General features: G+C 40.0%; 1 protein-coding gene across 1 annotated transcript; it reads right to left on the reverse strand.

The window, feature by feature from the left end:
• Window positions 1-687: 687 nt before the first annotated feature.
• slc4a1b (solute carrier family 4 member 1b (Diego blood group)) lies at window positions 688-10,988 on the reverse strand. The gene is made up of 18 exons (XM_032502445.1): window positions 10,890-10,988; window positions 8,530-8,565; window positions 6,807-6,988; window positions 6,242-6,377; window positions 5,332-5,404; window positions 5,107-5,149; window positions 4,768-4,952; window positions 4,267-4,477; window positions 3,981-4,184; window positions 3,742-3,890; window positions 3,369-3,563; window positions 2,986-3,234; window positions 2,797-2,886; window positions 2,279-2,445; window positions 1,921-2,162; window positions 1,656-1,822; window positions 1,225-1,398; window positions 688-1,135 (listed from the first exon to the last, which is right to left on the reverse strand). Exons 3-18 carry the CDS (start codon window positions 6,961-6,963, stop codon window positions 1,055-1,057), a joined length of 2,523 nt encoding a protein of 840 aa, XP_032358336.1. The 5' UTR covers window positions 6,964-6,988; window positions 8,530-8,565; window positions 10,890-10,988; the 3' UTR covers window positions 688-1,054.
• Window positions 10,989-17,233: the final 6,245 nt, after the last annotated feature.

A 17,233-nucleotide genomic window follows, 5' to 3' on the forward strand; every position in this document is an offset into this window, starting at 1 on the left:
AAGCTTATCAACATATTAACATAGCTTTCATTTCGAGGAGCAGATCTGCAATCCTGCATTTAGAGTTTTAAATGTATGTATTTATAGACTGCATTGTATTACAACGTTACATAAAATAAGCTGTTATACAAAGTTTGATTTGATTTTGGAGCACCCAGAGTTTTTTCCTGGTGTCTCAGGAATTTATTTCAATAATATGTAGGTGCCAAAGTGAAAACACATTTCATTACTCCCTGCTTTCTTTGACACCAATCAAAAGCTAAACACACGTAATTAAACTAAGTTGATGGGTCTTTTGGGAGGTAGATTTTTATTAGATGACACAGAAATATAACACACAATATAAACTTAACAACACACACACACACACACACACACACACACACACACACAATTCATCATTTTCTCTCTCCCTGTATTGGGATACATTGATGATGCTCACCAGTGTTACCAGTTTGATCATTCTTGCTAAAATATGTACACTCTGCTTGCATAAATGCCCTATAAATCATGTATTACTTAATTCAGTGATTGGCTATTACTACCATCAAGCAAGTAAGTACAACAATAACTTAAGTGACACATGTTACAGCATTACATTCAATGTGCCATTGCTTGGAGAAACATACAACTTTGGCTTTTAACACTACTATATATTCCACACATCATCCAATCTCTCCATTTTTTGAGCGTTAACATGGATGATTTTATATTTCATACAGTGCCTCTTTCTTTTTTGTAAAAACAAGTCAATTTTATATAATTATTTTTAGCGTCAGTGGTGTGAAAAGCACAAGCTGTTGGAAACAAAACAACATATTTCAAATAATTTACCTGAGTGACTGTTGAAAACCCTTCAGAATGTTTTTACAAGATATTAATATTCATTCATATTGACAATGTAAAGATAGAATTGAGACCTGCATCCTCATTAATAACAAAACACTCAAAACATGTTTTTATAGGTGGATGAAACATTCATTTGAGCCACATAAAATGAATATGTTTTTGTCAAAATAAAAGTATTGCTGGCATGAGCTGGCATGGAAGACATCTACAACGGCATCTGAGATTCACAGTATACATCCTGCCCCGGCTCCTCCTCGAATGTCACTTTGGCATCGTCACCATCCAACTACAAACACAACAGACCCAGAAACATGAGTTATTAATACTGCTTTTATCTGCATTCATTTGTTTTAATGACAGGAGGTATCCACTTACACATTTCATTTCCTGTTCAGTGAAGAGACGCCCGGTCATAAACATGCGTAGAGGGATGGTGAGGATGAGTATGAAGGGAAGTGCTAGGGATACTGGACTGGACTTAACAATCCACAAAACTGCAAGGCACACTACCTGGATGGCTGTGAACAAGTGCATTCGTCCTGTGCTCACCTATAGCCAACATTTCAAAATATCAGTCAGATAGATGTGAAAGCAACTTTGGACACTTTTTGCCTCCTGATGTGAGTTAGAGGCTCTAATAGTTGCCAACACATGTGACATTACATGACATGAGTTTATATGAGTGCTGTTTTTCTTCCCAAATACTGGTATATATGGTGCATTTTTGCTAAGGTAGCAATAGTCCTATAGCGTTCTAAAGCATCATGCACCATGCGCTTGTTATCATGTGATCACGGGGATCTTACTCTGGTGGCGTAGGTTTCAGGGTGGTATTTCTTAGGGATGAGCAGAAGCAGTATACGATCCCACAGCTGGATGCCATTGAGTGACGTTACTCCCATGTAGAGAAAGATCCCAAACAAGGCTGACATGGGTATCATCTTTAGGATTGGCTCTATCAGAATTGACAACCCTTGACACAAACAGACATTCAGATAAAAGGTACTGTGTTTTAATGACAGACCTGTGGATTTTTAGACATGCAGACATGGATGATTAGAAAGCACCTACCAACAAGTAACGCCACCAAAATGCCACTGACCCTCTGCTCCATCACCTTCTCAATCACAGGCTTTGGTCCTTTGCTCATGACGGTGAGGGCGTTGGCGTGGGTGACAGAGCGCACCGTGGCGGCACTGAGCCACGGCACACCAAATATTGCACTGAGCCCTCCCATGCCGACTAAAACCAGTAAGTCAAAGTGGAACCCAGAGCCTTTGACCATCTTCCTCTCAGGCTTACTCACAATCAGACTGTTAATAGATTGAACATATGATGCAAGTGGTTCAAAAGACAGCAGGTGTAATGCTTTGTTGATGAGGTTGATAGTTCAGTGAGTGATATTGTTGTTGAGATGTGAATGACTCACGTTGTAATCTGAGACTCCAGAAAGATCAGAATGAAGACAAGCAAGGCAGGGACACAGCAAGCAAACATCACCCACACGGGTAGTGTCTTGTGCTCTCCGAAGGGGTTGATGAGCCAGCCTCTTTTGGATGGGTTGGACACCATCAGACCTTCGGGAACCACTAGTTTCTGTAAAGAAAAAGCTTTTGGATTAAATCTATTAAATCTAACGAGAGTTTAAGGGTTGTTAAACCAGTATTGCCCATGTGTGCATTGTTTTGCCCCTGTTCATACAATCAAAAGGCAATCAAAAGCTCCATTTTAATGGCCAAATGGAGCCTCATTTAAGATTTAAATGAATTGTTGAATGTAATTAACATAGATTGATGCAGATTTTGTCCCCCATCACTTACATTGAAAGCATATGGAAGGGTGTCCTTTAATGGCTAGTATGTGAATCGGGAACCTATCCTCCAACATTTCATCTGAATTTGCATGTATTCAGCAAACAAAATGGAATGCTTGGACTGATTGACCAACCTGAGTGTAGGTATCATCAATGTTGTAGTCCACAACAATCATGAGGAAAATGGCAATGGGCACACCAAAGTCACCAAGCAAACGTCTGACCTGATAAGCACAGACCAGATTGATCAAAGAGTTCAAAATGTACTTAAACAGTTGATAACATAAATAACCTGTTCACTTATAATTGTGGACCTTACTCACCTTCCCAGGAAGAAAAGTGCCATTCTTGAACTGGCGCAGGAAGAAAGCAATTAAGAAGCATCCAAACATGAGGCACATGGAGAGCAGCGCTGTGTTGGGATAAGGTGGCTTAATAGTTCTGACAACAATAGTGGCGTTGCCAGTAACATTGTCAAACAGGACCCGCTCTTCCACCTTTGGGTGCCAGGGATTTTCTAGAGTTGCATTCAGATGATCATAATTCAGAATCAGTGGATGAGCCTTAAAGATCTGAAGAGGAGTCAGGAGATAGTAAGAAAGATTATAATCTGGTCCATGAGAGTCAGCACTATCATCACAGAATTTAAATGTCTCAGATATCATTTGGACAGATAAAATGTGTGAAATGGATGAATATAATTTACCCTCCCTAGCTTGGCAAAAGTTTCATAGATGAAGATGAGGGAGATGAGGATGGAGAATATTTCCTGGGTGAAGCGGGATATGAAACGCACCAGGAAGCTCCCCTCACAGGCCACAACGATCACCACAATGATGACCAGCCACACTCCAACCCACACTCTCCCCACAATATACTCAATTTCCTGGGACTTGCAGAACTAAATGAAAGAAACTGGGGATGAGTTGAACTCTGACCAAGCAAATGAAATACAAAAATATTGGGCTGTGGTATACAAAAATGTAGAATTTATCACACATTTGTTGGAAAAATGTAGTTCAGTGGGATCAAATGGATCAAAAGAGACTTTACCTACATGATTCAGTGTAATAACTTACGGAAAAGAAGGCCTCCTCAAACACTAACAGAGGGCCGGAGAAACCAATGACCAGGATGGGCTGAGCAGCAACGAAGCAGAAGATAATTCCCTGAATGCTGGTGGAGATGAGGAGCTCTGAAACGCCCATCATGTTGTCCACCTTATCAGCTGTAGTGGCAAAGATCACAGCAAAGTATTTTTATTTTAGCAGCAGCATTTTCATGTTTTATACAAATAAAAACAGACATGCACACATACCCAGCAGTCCCCCAAAGGTGATGGCGGGTGAGAGGGCGGCAAAGTAGATGAAGATGACGGCAGCAAGGACCTGGGCGTTAAGAGCATCTGTGATGTCACTCTTGTAGTACTGGTAGCGCCTCTTTATGTCTCGAATCATCCCGCCAAATGGTTGACCAGTACGGGACAGGGGGTCTTCAGGTGGGGGACCAGTATAGATGGAAACTGTGGGGAAACAATTTAATCTTGTTTATGTGTATATGTGTTGTAGGAGATCCAAAGCTCCATGACTATTGATGGTATTTACCCCTGCGAGGTCTGGAGTCCCGGCGGAGCATGGGACCAGAGGACTGGGATCTGTCCTGCAGCAGCTTCTTCTGAAAATTGATAATGGAGCTAAGCATTGCTTCGTTCTGGATCTCTGTAGGCGGGATGACGATGCTGCAGTCCATGAAGTCGTCCATGGCGTACTTCAGCTCAATGGTGCTCCTTGCCTGAAACGCTGCCTGATTGAACACCTTGGATTGGAGATAGTGGAGGGAATATTAGGACTGCACATCACAGAGTCGGGGAGCATTTGACACAGGCATGCATGCCCGTATCATACGTTAAATAACTCTGTCGCAGAGTGGCTGTACATTTCTGTGTTCTAAACATTTATTTTGTCTGCACAACTTTTATTGTTTGGCGGGTTTTGCAACAATATAACCTGCAATGTCAGAGATATTCTTCTTCTAGCATCTGAAAAATTTTAATTATAAAGTACATGCACGGTCTGTTTTTCTGTAGTAAGTGTCAGCTAACTCACTTTGTCGGCCATTAGTGCTGCCATAGCGCGGCCAGTCTCGCGGTAGTCCATTTCAGTCTTGGTGGGGCCAACCAGAGCGAAGACAAAGCGTACAGGCACTGGGGCTTCCAAGGCAGAGTCTAGCACCACCGCTTCCTTCAGACGCACAAACGCGACTGTGGGCCTTTCCAGAAAGTCCAACGCTCCTGGTTCAAAAAGACAAAAATGTTGCATTCATTGACAAACCCACACTGGCCACACATTAACATAAGGGATGCATGCAAACGCCTCTGCAGCAACAAACACACATAAACTGTACTGCAGATCCTAAATAAAAAAACAATGCAAGCACTGGCTTACCTACTAGCACCATGGAGGCCTCAACACCGTCAGATTCATTCCTCTAAAGGAACACAAAAGGAGCAGACTTAGTTAGCTTTACTCCTCTGAAAAACTTTCTTAATGGTCTAACACTGGCACTTTCACCTTTAAATCCACTTCCACTGTCTCCTCGTTGTCATGATATCAGATCCTGTTATCACCAAAAGGATGATCTCATCAGATCATCAGAGTGGAAGAACCTACCTTGTCCTTGACAGAAAACTTTTGCAGGTCCACCCCATCAGTCAGGGCTTGGCTCTCCGGGTCATCTGATTGGCTGGAGAGAGAAATTGGCATAAGTCATTGGCTGCTTTTTTATCAGACTGAAGACTGAGTAGCAGTGATGATGGACAGTTAAATTATTCTCACGTAGTCTCCTCTAGAGAAGACAAGAGTGTGCAAACACTCACCAGGCTAATTAAACAAATTCGGTGATTAGGTAGGCAAAACATTTAGGTGCCTTTGTGGAGAGCCAGGCCAGCTGTTTCCCCATTTTTCCAGTTGTTTTCTGCTTGTTGTAGCTTTATATTTACTGAATGAGATCAAACATCTGATCCAACTCTTATTAACGTATTTCCCAGAATGTCAAACTTTCCCCTTAAAGGCTAATTTTGTAGTTTTTTGTAAATATTCTGGCAGTGTAGAGAAATGACCTTTAGACTGGAAATAATAGTCTTAGGCTCAAAAATTCTGGCTACAAAAAAACTAAAGCAAACGGCTTGACAGAACAATAAAACTTAAAATCTTACTGAAGTGGACTTTGGCAACTTTGATCTAAATTACACAGAGTTTTTGATTTAGATTTATTTACATTTTGAACAAGAATGTGAAAACACAGTGACAGTATATACCCTTTTAGAGTGATCTGACTTACATTAGTGAGGTAACTACAGTACACACGGGTTCCCTTTAACAAAGACTTAAGCAGACAGGCACAGTGGTTTGGTGGTCAGAGACCATGTTTCATAATGACAGGTTTAATCTCCACAATAGCTACATGCAGCGTTGAACTTTCTCTGAGATAGTGGAACTCACTCGCAGCTTTAGATAATAGCATCATAAATGTAGGTCATTTATGTTTGAGTCACTGTTGGGTGATGTCTTCGAAGGATACCTGCGGTTTTGAAGCAGAGATTTCAGCACTCCCTCCCGGTCTTCAGGTCTGATCGCCTTCTTGTAAACCATCTCTTTGACCATCTTCTCTGCAATGCTAGACAGTGTCTGCTCTTCACAGTCCAAAACTGTCACGCCTTGACATGGAAACATGTTGGAAAATATTCAGAGGTGATCTCAAAGACGTGGGCAGTGTGGTTGTGGTTCATGGGGAGGTTCAGACAAAATGAGAGCTAGAAAGAAGCGCTGAAATTCTGCTGGGTGAAATGTTGGCACTCTCAAGGTAAAACATACTGTCAGAGAAAACACAGTAAAGCAGAAGGGTAGTTAAATCTATAATGATGCATCATAATGTACTTGTTGGTTATTTTTTGTAATAATATTATGAATCTGACAAGTACCTAATGCTGTCAGGAATAGAGGAATAAAAAGTATAAAAGATCACTCTTAAAGTAGTTGAGTAAAAGTTTAACGTAGCGTAAAGTGGAATTACTCAGGAAAACGTATTTTACTTTGCACAACTGAAAATATTTACATATTGACAGATGTTGTATATTTTCTCTGACCTGTGTTCATGGTGCGTCGGAGCTGGATGAGGCTTTTGAAGGTGAGGTAGGAGATGCTTGAAGACACCCACACCCCGGTCTGTGGGTCGAAGCTCTCCTCGTAGCCCATCCATCGGCCTGTCTCCTGCCAGTAGGTCTGCTGCTTCTGGTCCTTCATTTGCTCCTGTTAGCTCCACGTACCTCTGAAGGCACAGAGAAAGACAGAGGTAAAGACTCGTTGGTAAGGACATGAATATAGGACACAGGCACAATCATGCTTGTGTCTGTGGGACACAGAGTGAAAATCTCGGTCGGGGCAGGTGGATGAAACAAACTTGCACCTCCCACAATTACAGCTGAAGCATGTGGTAAACACCTGCGGTTTCACTGTAAGACAATATTTAGTCTCTGTCTCACCTGAAAATAAAAATTCTAAATAGATTTTATATCAAGTAAACTTAAGTTATTTTTTGGGTTAAAGGCAAAGTTCATATTATCAAGTCAGTCTTAAAGCAACATACACATGCCCATAATGTCCATACATTTAAACGGTTTTTGGATGTTTTTGAATTGTTCCTCCAGTCTTCCCGAGGTTGGACTATTTTAGTCTCTGTCTCACATTGTCTCCACTGCAGCGCAACAAACAACCACTATCCAGGGAAACCCAAAGAGGGAATTTGATACTAAAAGTCTCTAATTTTGGTAGATACTCTCTTAAAATGACTAACAATGTGCATATGTAAGCAAACATTTCCTTGGTCTATAAATAATGTGACAATTATTTCTACTACTGCTAATATTCAGATGTATCGATAGCTGTGATGCAGATGTTGCATTCTGAAAAACAATCAACTTTTCCAAACAAAAACAGAGAAACAACAAAGCAAAACAGTATGAAACGGTTACGTTTGCTAAAACTATTCGGTAACAAATGAGCAAAATAATATTCTAAAAATTTTATGAATTTAAAAAGGGTTAAAATGGAAATGGCAAGGGCAAAAATAGAAAAAGGCTCTTCCAGTAAAAGTGAGTTTTAAACATAGACCGTTAATATTAATGGACAGAGCTAATATAATTAGTAATAATTAGCAATAATATACAGTCTATGGATTTAAATGATGACATCTCTGTTGCTGATGTGATGTTAAAATTAGCATTTTAAATTCAGGTATTTAGTTTGATCTCTTATCAAGAGCAGGTGCAATAAGGACGAACCCAGAGGAAGAAAACCTTCTATTTGTAATTCACTTTGATATCCTACTATTCTCCTCCCAGAATGACTTTGAACAAACTCAACGGAATGTTCCTGAGCTTGTTGCCTTCAGTTAAAGGAAAAATATATACTTGTTGGGTAAGAGAGCAACAGGGATATCATATTGTATGTCTTATGGCCCCTAAAACAGAAACACTCTCTTCAGAGCAGGATCAGATAAAACTTGTTCATGCTTCACTGCATGACAGGAACATTGATGATATTTTGGGTGTTAAGTGTCACAGGAAGCTTTTGTTGTTTCTATCATCTTTTGGCAGCACCAGTGTGGATATTGATCTGGCTAATGTGACAAGGTGGTGACACTTCTGTGTGTCTACAGAGTAAACATGTTGGTTCCCCCACCTTAACAACCAGCGGGCTCCAAGCTCTAGGTGACTGTTAGTTTCCTGTGTGGACATTAATGATGGCTCACCCTGTTTGGACTGTCTACACGTCGTGTGTCTGGACTGTTTGTGCGCGTGTGCCCCTTACCTGACACTCTGCACTGGGGTTGATGTTTCCAGGCAGCTGGAAAGGACACAATGGTCCCATGTAAAAAAAAAAGAAAAGACATTTCTTTTCCAATAACACAGTAAATAACAGTAAAGTTACTACATTTAACTTTTTAATGTTTCTAAAACTGTGTAATTTTTCATCTAATAATCAGAAATGAAATAAATAAATACATTTTCCCCGCAAAGGCACGAAATGATTTACGGCAAGAACGGCTCTACAGTAACACATTCTGACGGGGCACAGATTTCTTTGTAACACCGTACAAGCCAGGTAAAAGGTAGCAGGAGATTTCTTAATGTAGGCCTACAATTTATTTTAATTTATTTAAGAAGTTATCTATAGTTATTGCCGATACTGGGGCAGGGCCATCACATAAAGGAAACAAAAAAAATAAAAGCTAAAAGGGAGAGAGAAAAGGGCGAAACCTGAGTCAATCTCGGTCGGGCTTTCAACAGATGAAGACAATTACAGGATTTTTAATAATTCAAAACCGACCCAAATTTGCCCTCAAGTAGCCTATGTAATATGTCCATGTCATTCAGGGTTAGTAATCGTAGTCAGTAGCCGACAATAAATGACGTCCCATTTCCATTTAGTTTTATTTCTGCTTTTTTTTTTCGTTGTCCCCATATTGTGTGAAGCTTCCTTGGGTTTCATTAAATGCGCTATATTAATCTAAGTTATTATTGCGTTGGTTGCTAAGAAATTCGTAATGCTTTGGCTCGTGACACAGTGACAGTGATAACGTTATACCCGTTACCCATATACCTTGTTCTCTTATTGTAAATGAATGATTTTCTGTCATCGCATTCATTGCAAAGTTATGAAATACAGTGGGCAATTCAGCACCGTAAACGAAAAAAACCTTTACAACAGCAGGTGTGGCAGAACGAAGGCGGCCGCAAGACTCAAATAAAAACAAATGGGCACTTTAACTGTGAAAATGATATTTGAGTTCACGTTCATACACGTTTTAAAGGTTAAATAAATAAAAAAGAATATGCTTGTTCAAAGCTGTGCAAGAAAGTGGTAAAGAATGATTTGAATGAATAAATGAATGAATGTTTAAATTGGCAAAAAATACAGAAATTGTGTGGCAAATATGGATTTGACTTCAGTCTTATGTAAGATATCTCCAGAGTGTCCATTTTTATCACTGATTGGACCAGAGCGCTGTAGTTGTCTGTAACAACAGAATCATCTATTTCCAAAACACAGCTGAGCAGAGGGGAGGAAGATCCAGACTAGACCGGCTATACGCTGTCTCCAGTGCATGCAAGCATGTGTGTGTGCATGATTGCATGTGTGCATATGGGAATCATCAAGAATGTATTTGCACACGTTCTTTTATGTACAGTGAATACATACATGATGTTACATGAGTGTAGGCTTAAAGCCAGTGTGCATACATGGGTGCAGATGTGTCTGCAAGTACAGAGTAGAAGAGCTGGTGGGATCTTTTTGATATTCACATACAGATGCTCTTTGGAAATTGTGGGTTCCCTATGTTTATTCCATCTTGTAATGGGCTCATTGCATGACTTAAGAAAATGACTAATGTGCTTTTATTTACATGGGTCTTCAACAGGGTTATTGTCTGCAGTAACTTAAAGAAAGGGGAAGTAATTGCAGACAATGACCCTGATGAAGACCTAAGTGAGTCGGAACGTGTTGGTCATATTGAAACATATTGCCGTGTAAAATAAAGGCATTTTAAATTTTGCACAAATCCTACAGAGTGCCTTGGATTATTTTTTGAAGGAGAGATGCATTTTTACATTGCTAGACTGAGAACAGTTTCCCCTCATGCAATGAGTCCTTCTCAAGATGGTATAAGTAGATTTGTGTGTCAATTGTTTTTAATACACTGTATTCTCGCATGTAAAGATGCATCTAACACAAACATAGACACGTAAAGAAAAAAATACAGATTTTTCAAAAAGAAATGTGTGTCCAATGTGAAAAACAGACTTCTTTTTAGTTGAACATCCGTATGGTAAGATAAAATTTTTACATGTGGGAAGATAAATATTAATTTGCACATTGAACTTTCTTTAAGCATTACATTTGAGCCTGTTAATGACTGGCGTTATTAACAAAGTTAAGTTGAGCTGAAATCTGCAAGCTTCCATGCCTCCATGGTTTAACTTTCTTGAAAAGGGTTTACAAAGCTTTGTAAATTTATGATTTGAGTAAGATTAAACAGAAAACCCTGAACTAATCTTTGAAATCATCCTACTGCAGCATTGACCATAAGAAATATAACAGTTTACATGTCTTTCTTGTATTATTGCACAAATACTATTCGTAACTCTAGCAGAAAAGATAAAACTTACCCCCTGTTGACACACAGCAGTGAAAAGTGACTGACCCCAGAATGGCAAAAAAGTGTGACTTTATAAACACCACCTCTTTAAAGCTGCCCCTGTGTGTATGTGTGCTGCTGGACAATGGGTGGGACCAACTCCCCCATACACACACACATGGATATGAACACTCTAATTATCTCTGAAACACACATCCGACAGAGCAATGTGTTCTGGTCTCACTCATAATATTGATAGTAAATACACTGACTTGGTATGTGCAGAAAACCAGTCGCACTGTGTCATTATCCAACCAGCATCTTATCACATTTAATGTCTGTGTTTGGGAGGATAACAAAGGCTCGGGTAGTGCCAGTGCCGGGCATGCATGCTCACCTTCAACACCACGGGGTCACAGTGTGCAACTTTGGATGAAAACGCCTTTCATCTCCTAATCTTCCTCTCCCTTTTAGATGGTCCAATATCTGTCCATCCCCTGAAAATGAGGCCTTAGACATGACAGTGACTACATAAGCACCTGTACATTAGAGTATGACACTGAACCTGCTAGCTAAAAAGTAAAGATGACTTACCCTCGGAAGGAGACACTCTGGCTCATTAGGCACCCAATGTTGCATCCTTCAGCGACATTTGGATGTTCTATTCATCCATCAGTGTAGCAACATTCACACTGTGTGTTGTATCTGGAGATACACATGCATACACACACACACGCTCACACACACGCGCGCACACACACACACACACACACACACACACACACATACACACACACACACACACACACACGGTTTGTCAAAGTTACCTTTACCCAATGCTGGTATAAGTATTTTGTTTTGTTTTTGGTAAAAGTAGCAAGACTGCAAACTACGTAAAGGTACGTTAGTACCTATTGCAAAATTAAATGAAAATGTAAAAGGTTAAAAAAAAAATAGCCTATTTGTTATGAAACAATTTGATGTCATGATTTTTTTACTATCATCTACTGGCTTGACCTCTGTGTGTTGACTTTGAAAGCAGTTCTGAGCACTCAGAGAACAAAGTGACACAGAAAGTTCAGTTCAAAACTATTTTAAAGGTTTACTGAGACATAAAAGAATATATTCATTTTCTGACAATCACTGCTTTTACTTTAAAGACGTAAGAGTAGATAGATTAAAAAGGGGCACCAGAGGAAAGGAGGATTGGTTCAAGGCAGGTTCACACAGATAAATCTTCAGGGAAGAAAAATGGGACAATTTATGATACCAAATAAAACAGATTAGAGGCTTTGTTCAATTATCACAAAATGGAGTGTAACATATTCACAACAGTTATCGTGAAAACGATAACTAGAATAGCCATTGCATTCTTGGATCATGTTTACTTAGTTTAGGGTATGTCCAAAAACAAGCAGTTATTCATTGCATAGGATTATACACTTATCTACGGGCACCAACAAGCTTGGTCTCCCCTGCTGCCTGACGGGAGGCTGTGTGAAGAAATAAGACTCAACAAATCAGTGAGATCTCTGACAGAGGTCGAAGGACACACACATCAGGCCAAACATCTCACCTAAATGTGATGGTTGTAGATAGGTAAAAGACGCACTGTGACTAACTTCCCTAACTATCAATGCCACAAGAGAAAATTCCTCAAAAGGCTGGAGGAGGGAAAGAATCTTCTGAAGCTCTCTGACATCTAACTGAAGTACATTTGAATGAGCATATCAAGTTAATGCAAACATGGTTACAAAAAGAAATAAACATGTGAAATAAAAATGTAATTAAACAACATCTCTAATGGGTTTAAATAGCTCTGCTTTGTAGTAACAAACTGTATATTTGAGCAAGCTTCAAAAAAATTTAAAATAAGTTATTGTAAGTATTTTGAGTCCTCTTTACATTGAGGCAATGGACAACAATATATTCTTAAGTCTTCTGTTGGGACCTTTAAATAATCACACCCAGATGAAAATACTTAATACAAAAATAAGAGCTGTTGGGGCACCTGGATAGCTCACATGGTTAAGCGTGCGTCCCATGTACAGGGGCCCAGTCCTTGGCGCAGTGGCCACAGGTTCTGTTCCGACCTGTGACCCTTTGCTGCATGTCCTTCCCCTTTCACATCCTCAGCTGTCCTGTGTAACAAAGGCCTAGAATGCCCAATAAAAGAGTCTTTAAAAAAGAAATTATAATGAAAATAAGAACATACTAAAATAAAGGAGGAACACAAAAAAGGTTCCAAATAATCATGTAATTAATCAATTACTAAATAAGTAGTATCCGGATTAGTCTACTTGTTGTAAAAAAACAAACACTTCTCTCAAACCTTAGTTTGGATTAAATAAATTTAACAAAGATGGGTTGGATGGTTTCAAACATTTCAAACATCTTATCTTCAGAAACGTTGTGATGTCCCCCAGTAGCTGCTCCATGTGCATATTCAGTGGTGCATGTCCAAGCATTCTGGGATTCAGGGACTTGACCAGGACGTCTGTTATTTTTTTATAAAAATGACCAAATTATGGACTAAGGTCATCAACATAAAGTGAAGCTTAAGTTTCACCAGCCGTGGACTTTTTTTTTTAACAACAGCAGCCTACAAAATGTCAGTACTTACTGGAAATATTAGTTTTTCCACTTAAAATTAAAGTGCAGTATTTTGAATACTATGAAAGGAATATGCCTGGCTTTTTATCAAAAGGAAAATTGCCACTGTGTTATTAAAATAAAATCAATACAAATAAAACACATTAAGTGCAACATAACCCAATAACGACAGAGCAGAGTCAGTAGTTAGTCCGACTTACATCTGCACTTGGTACCCAACCCCTCACTTTAGATCACTGTAGACAACAGTTCTGTTGTAATGTGTCACAAATTACCCATTAATAAGAGTGTAACAGTGAAAGATCAAGATACAATATCCTGTCAGCTTCCATAGATAGGCCACTGTGGTTGGATAGTGACATCAAATGGTGGGAAATCTTACAACTGTCCTGGGAGTAGGGCATCACTTAAACATGTAGTAGGCTACCGGATGACTCCGGAGAACATCCAGACTATGAGGGACTGTTTGAAATAGCGACCGTGGATTGGCTTTAGCCTGCTTAATAGTGCAGTTTCTTCTAATGAGCATTAAACACTGCAAGAGAAACAAATGTCAAAGAAATGTATTGCTCTCAGTGTTGACATTAGAGTATAATAAAGGCTTTGCCGGATATTTGGTTTCTAATAATGTAATTAAGTAGCCTACATTTTGGGATTAACACGGCACTATATGCGGTTTCTAATTACAGAATATAAAATAGGGCAGTGTCACATTGTCAGACCTTTCGCCACAGTGCTGCGGAGGGGGGACTGCCGAGTCCACACAGTATTCTGGGATGGTAGACATACTCTGGCCGAAAAGAGCAAAGGCGCCTCTGCAACATAGCCCACGCAAAGAACTTGTTTGGGTGGAACATGTGTTTGTTCAAAGGTTGTTTCAGTCGTGCAATAGAAAACTCAGATTCAACAGATAGTCTAGGAAGCTGTCTGGATTTACCCTGCAAATATCTGAGGAGCAGTTAAATATAGTCCTCATAAATCCACCAGAGTTTAAAATGCCAACACAAAGAAAGTGGAAGGTAACGGATATCCCGCCAAAATAAGACATCTGGCTGAATTTCCAGTAGCACCTGAACAATCCTGGAAGTGGAATGTTATGGACATAGACTAAAATTAGGATGTCTCGTTAGGGTTAACTAAAGTATGTTTTAATGATGATACAAAGGCTATGGCTAAGGCTTATGTCCCATGAAATGAAGTGAAACCCAATGGTGTAATTCAGGTAAACTGCCTGTAGCACAGGAAAAGAAGTCACCTGCTGTTCTGGCAGCAATGGACGATATAAAGATAAAATGCAGCAGCGTTCAGCCACTGTTTGCAAATGCATTTCCTCTAGCCACCTCACTACCAGAATCCCAGTGACCCTTGGTCTTTACAATTGCTAATTAAGCAAGTAGGTTAATGTGCAGTTAACAGAGCAGTATGAGAAATAGGTTTACCATCAGCTGAAATTGTGAAAAACACAAATGAAAGTCATTATAGTCATAATTTCACCGGCCATGACCATGCAAGCTCTATTTAGGGCTATCAATTCAGCAGCTTGAGCTGATTTAGGAATAAGTGAGTGAGCTTCTATTCTCAATTTAGGCAATTCACACAGTGTAGTCATAGGTTTGGACCAAGAGCCATCAGCAAAAGAAGGCCTGTAACATCCAACATGTTCCTGTGCTGCTCACAAAGTAGCAGCAGTGCTTCTATCTTCAGAGACATACAGAGGAAAGGGAATGCTGTAGTCTGGCAGGCCCAGAGCTGGGACGCTGCACAGAGCATCATTTCTGCGGACCGTAAAACAGTCTGAGAAGAGTTTTTAAGGTAAGCCTGTCTCCAAATTGTGTCATGGTAAGAACAGTCAGGTATTTTTTTGCCTGCAAAACCCTAACCCTGTAAATAAGACAACGGAAACTCATCATTTCCATGGGGGTGTGAGGAGGAGGAACCTCTTGGATTAACGAGACACAATCAGCAGATAACAGACGTTGCACTTTGGACAGAAGAAATCCCAAATATTGAACTCTCTATTTGCACCATTGCAACTTTGACAATGTGGCTTTGTGATTACACAGCGAGACAAGTGTTGCAACATTATTAGTGAGGCTTTTTCACACAGTTTGCCTCAGCAAATAGCAGTAAGGATGGATTGGACATCAGAACCAATAGGGGCTAATGGAATAATCAAGTTGATTGATTGCTCAAAGGTATCTCAGCTGTTTTAGGCTTAGGCACAGGATTGACAGGTGTGGTATATGACGATGTGTCTGTGGCAAATATGTGAGGAGATTGTCTATCAACAGGCCAGCATTTCTCTGGTTTGTAGCCTGACAGGCTTTTCTCATGTCATTACCTGATGTGCGTCGAGTGCAGATGTGAATTGTGCATGTGTCACTTTGCGACAAGTTGCCTACAAGATGCTAACGAGAGACTTCTGTTATGTCAATACAGTAAAAATAGACCTACTTAACGAAGTTTGTTCACTGCTGCCTACAAGTTAGCATCAAACATAACAAAGGCTGTCCCTAGAATGGTGTTTTGAGCCAACGTTTCAATCAAGCAATCATAAATAGCAAAAACGTTTTTGAAAGGATTTCCATCGTGTTATTGTTTTAAATGAGAAAAGTTTATTATTTTATGGATTTCCCAAATTTCTGTATGACACCTTACCGCTGTAAACTGTTTGAGCATGTTCCACTCACATCTACACTCGACCAGAGGCGGTCTGACTAGACTCACATAGGGTATGACCCGTAAACCGTTTAAATCTGAGCATGCACCACTCACATCTGCACTCGACTCACATCGGGTAGTGACACCCTTGTCAAGCTGAAGGCTGATGTTTTGTTTGCCTCAGTGTCTGCCTCAGTTGCCTGTGTTTGAAAAAGAGCCAGAATTTGCTGTTGGGACATCAACAGAGATCGCCTTCTTTGTGAATGTTAATAAATACCCAACAAAGCAAACATTTTCCCATCAAGCTCACAGGTGAGGAATGATAACAAATCAGAGATAAAACCTGATCTGAGGATCATCACAGGATCTGACAGGTAAAGCGAAAGTCTTGACATGCAATAGGACCCTCTCTGCCCTCTCCCTTCTCCCTCTGCCTTGTTGTTGCAGAGGTCTGCCTGTGTAGCCACCTGTTCCCCGCTCGCAAGCTCCTCCCCTCCAGTCCCACTGCTGGGAACTTCCTTGTGGGTGCCAGTCAGTGTGAGAAGCTTGAGCAAGCATCATGTGGTTGTCCTCAGTCACAAACACATCAGCAAATTCCTTTCTCTGAGACTGAGACTCCTTTTTCTCTTTCATCTGAAGCAAGCTATCTCATAGCGTTTTATATACACGTGCATTTGGCTCATGCATATTGGCTAGACGCGTAAATAAACAAATATGACAGATTTTCAGTCAACAGTATACACACACAACTTTAAGCCAGGCATTCTTAAAGCAAGTGGCAAAAGCTGAAGTATACTCTCCTGTTTTTTTTTTGTTGCAGTCTGACAATGTTCTCTCGCAATTATTATATTATCCCTCATCAATTCAATTAAATTCTATTCAATTACATTTTATTTATTGTATCAATTCATAACAAGAGTTATCTTGAGACACTTTAGAGTAGGTCTAGACCACACTATAATTTACAAGGACCCAACAGTTCTAGTAGTTCCCTCTAGAGCAGGCAACAAGTGCGACAGTGGTGAGGAAAAACTCCCTTTTAGGAAGAAACCTCGGACAGACCCAGGCTCTTGGAACCAGCAGTTTGTAGTAGTTCATGGC

Source organism: Etheostoma spectabile, chromosome 21, assembly GCF_008692095.1.
Source record: "Etheostoma spectabile isolate EspeVRDwgs_2016 chromosome 21, UIUC_Espe_1.0, whole genome shotgun sequence".
Taxonomy (NCBI): domain Eukaryota; kingdom Metazoa; phylum Chordata; class Actinopteri; order Perciformes; family Percidae; genus Etheostoma; species Etheostoma spectabile.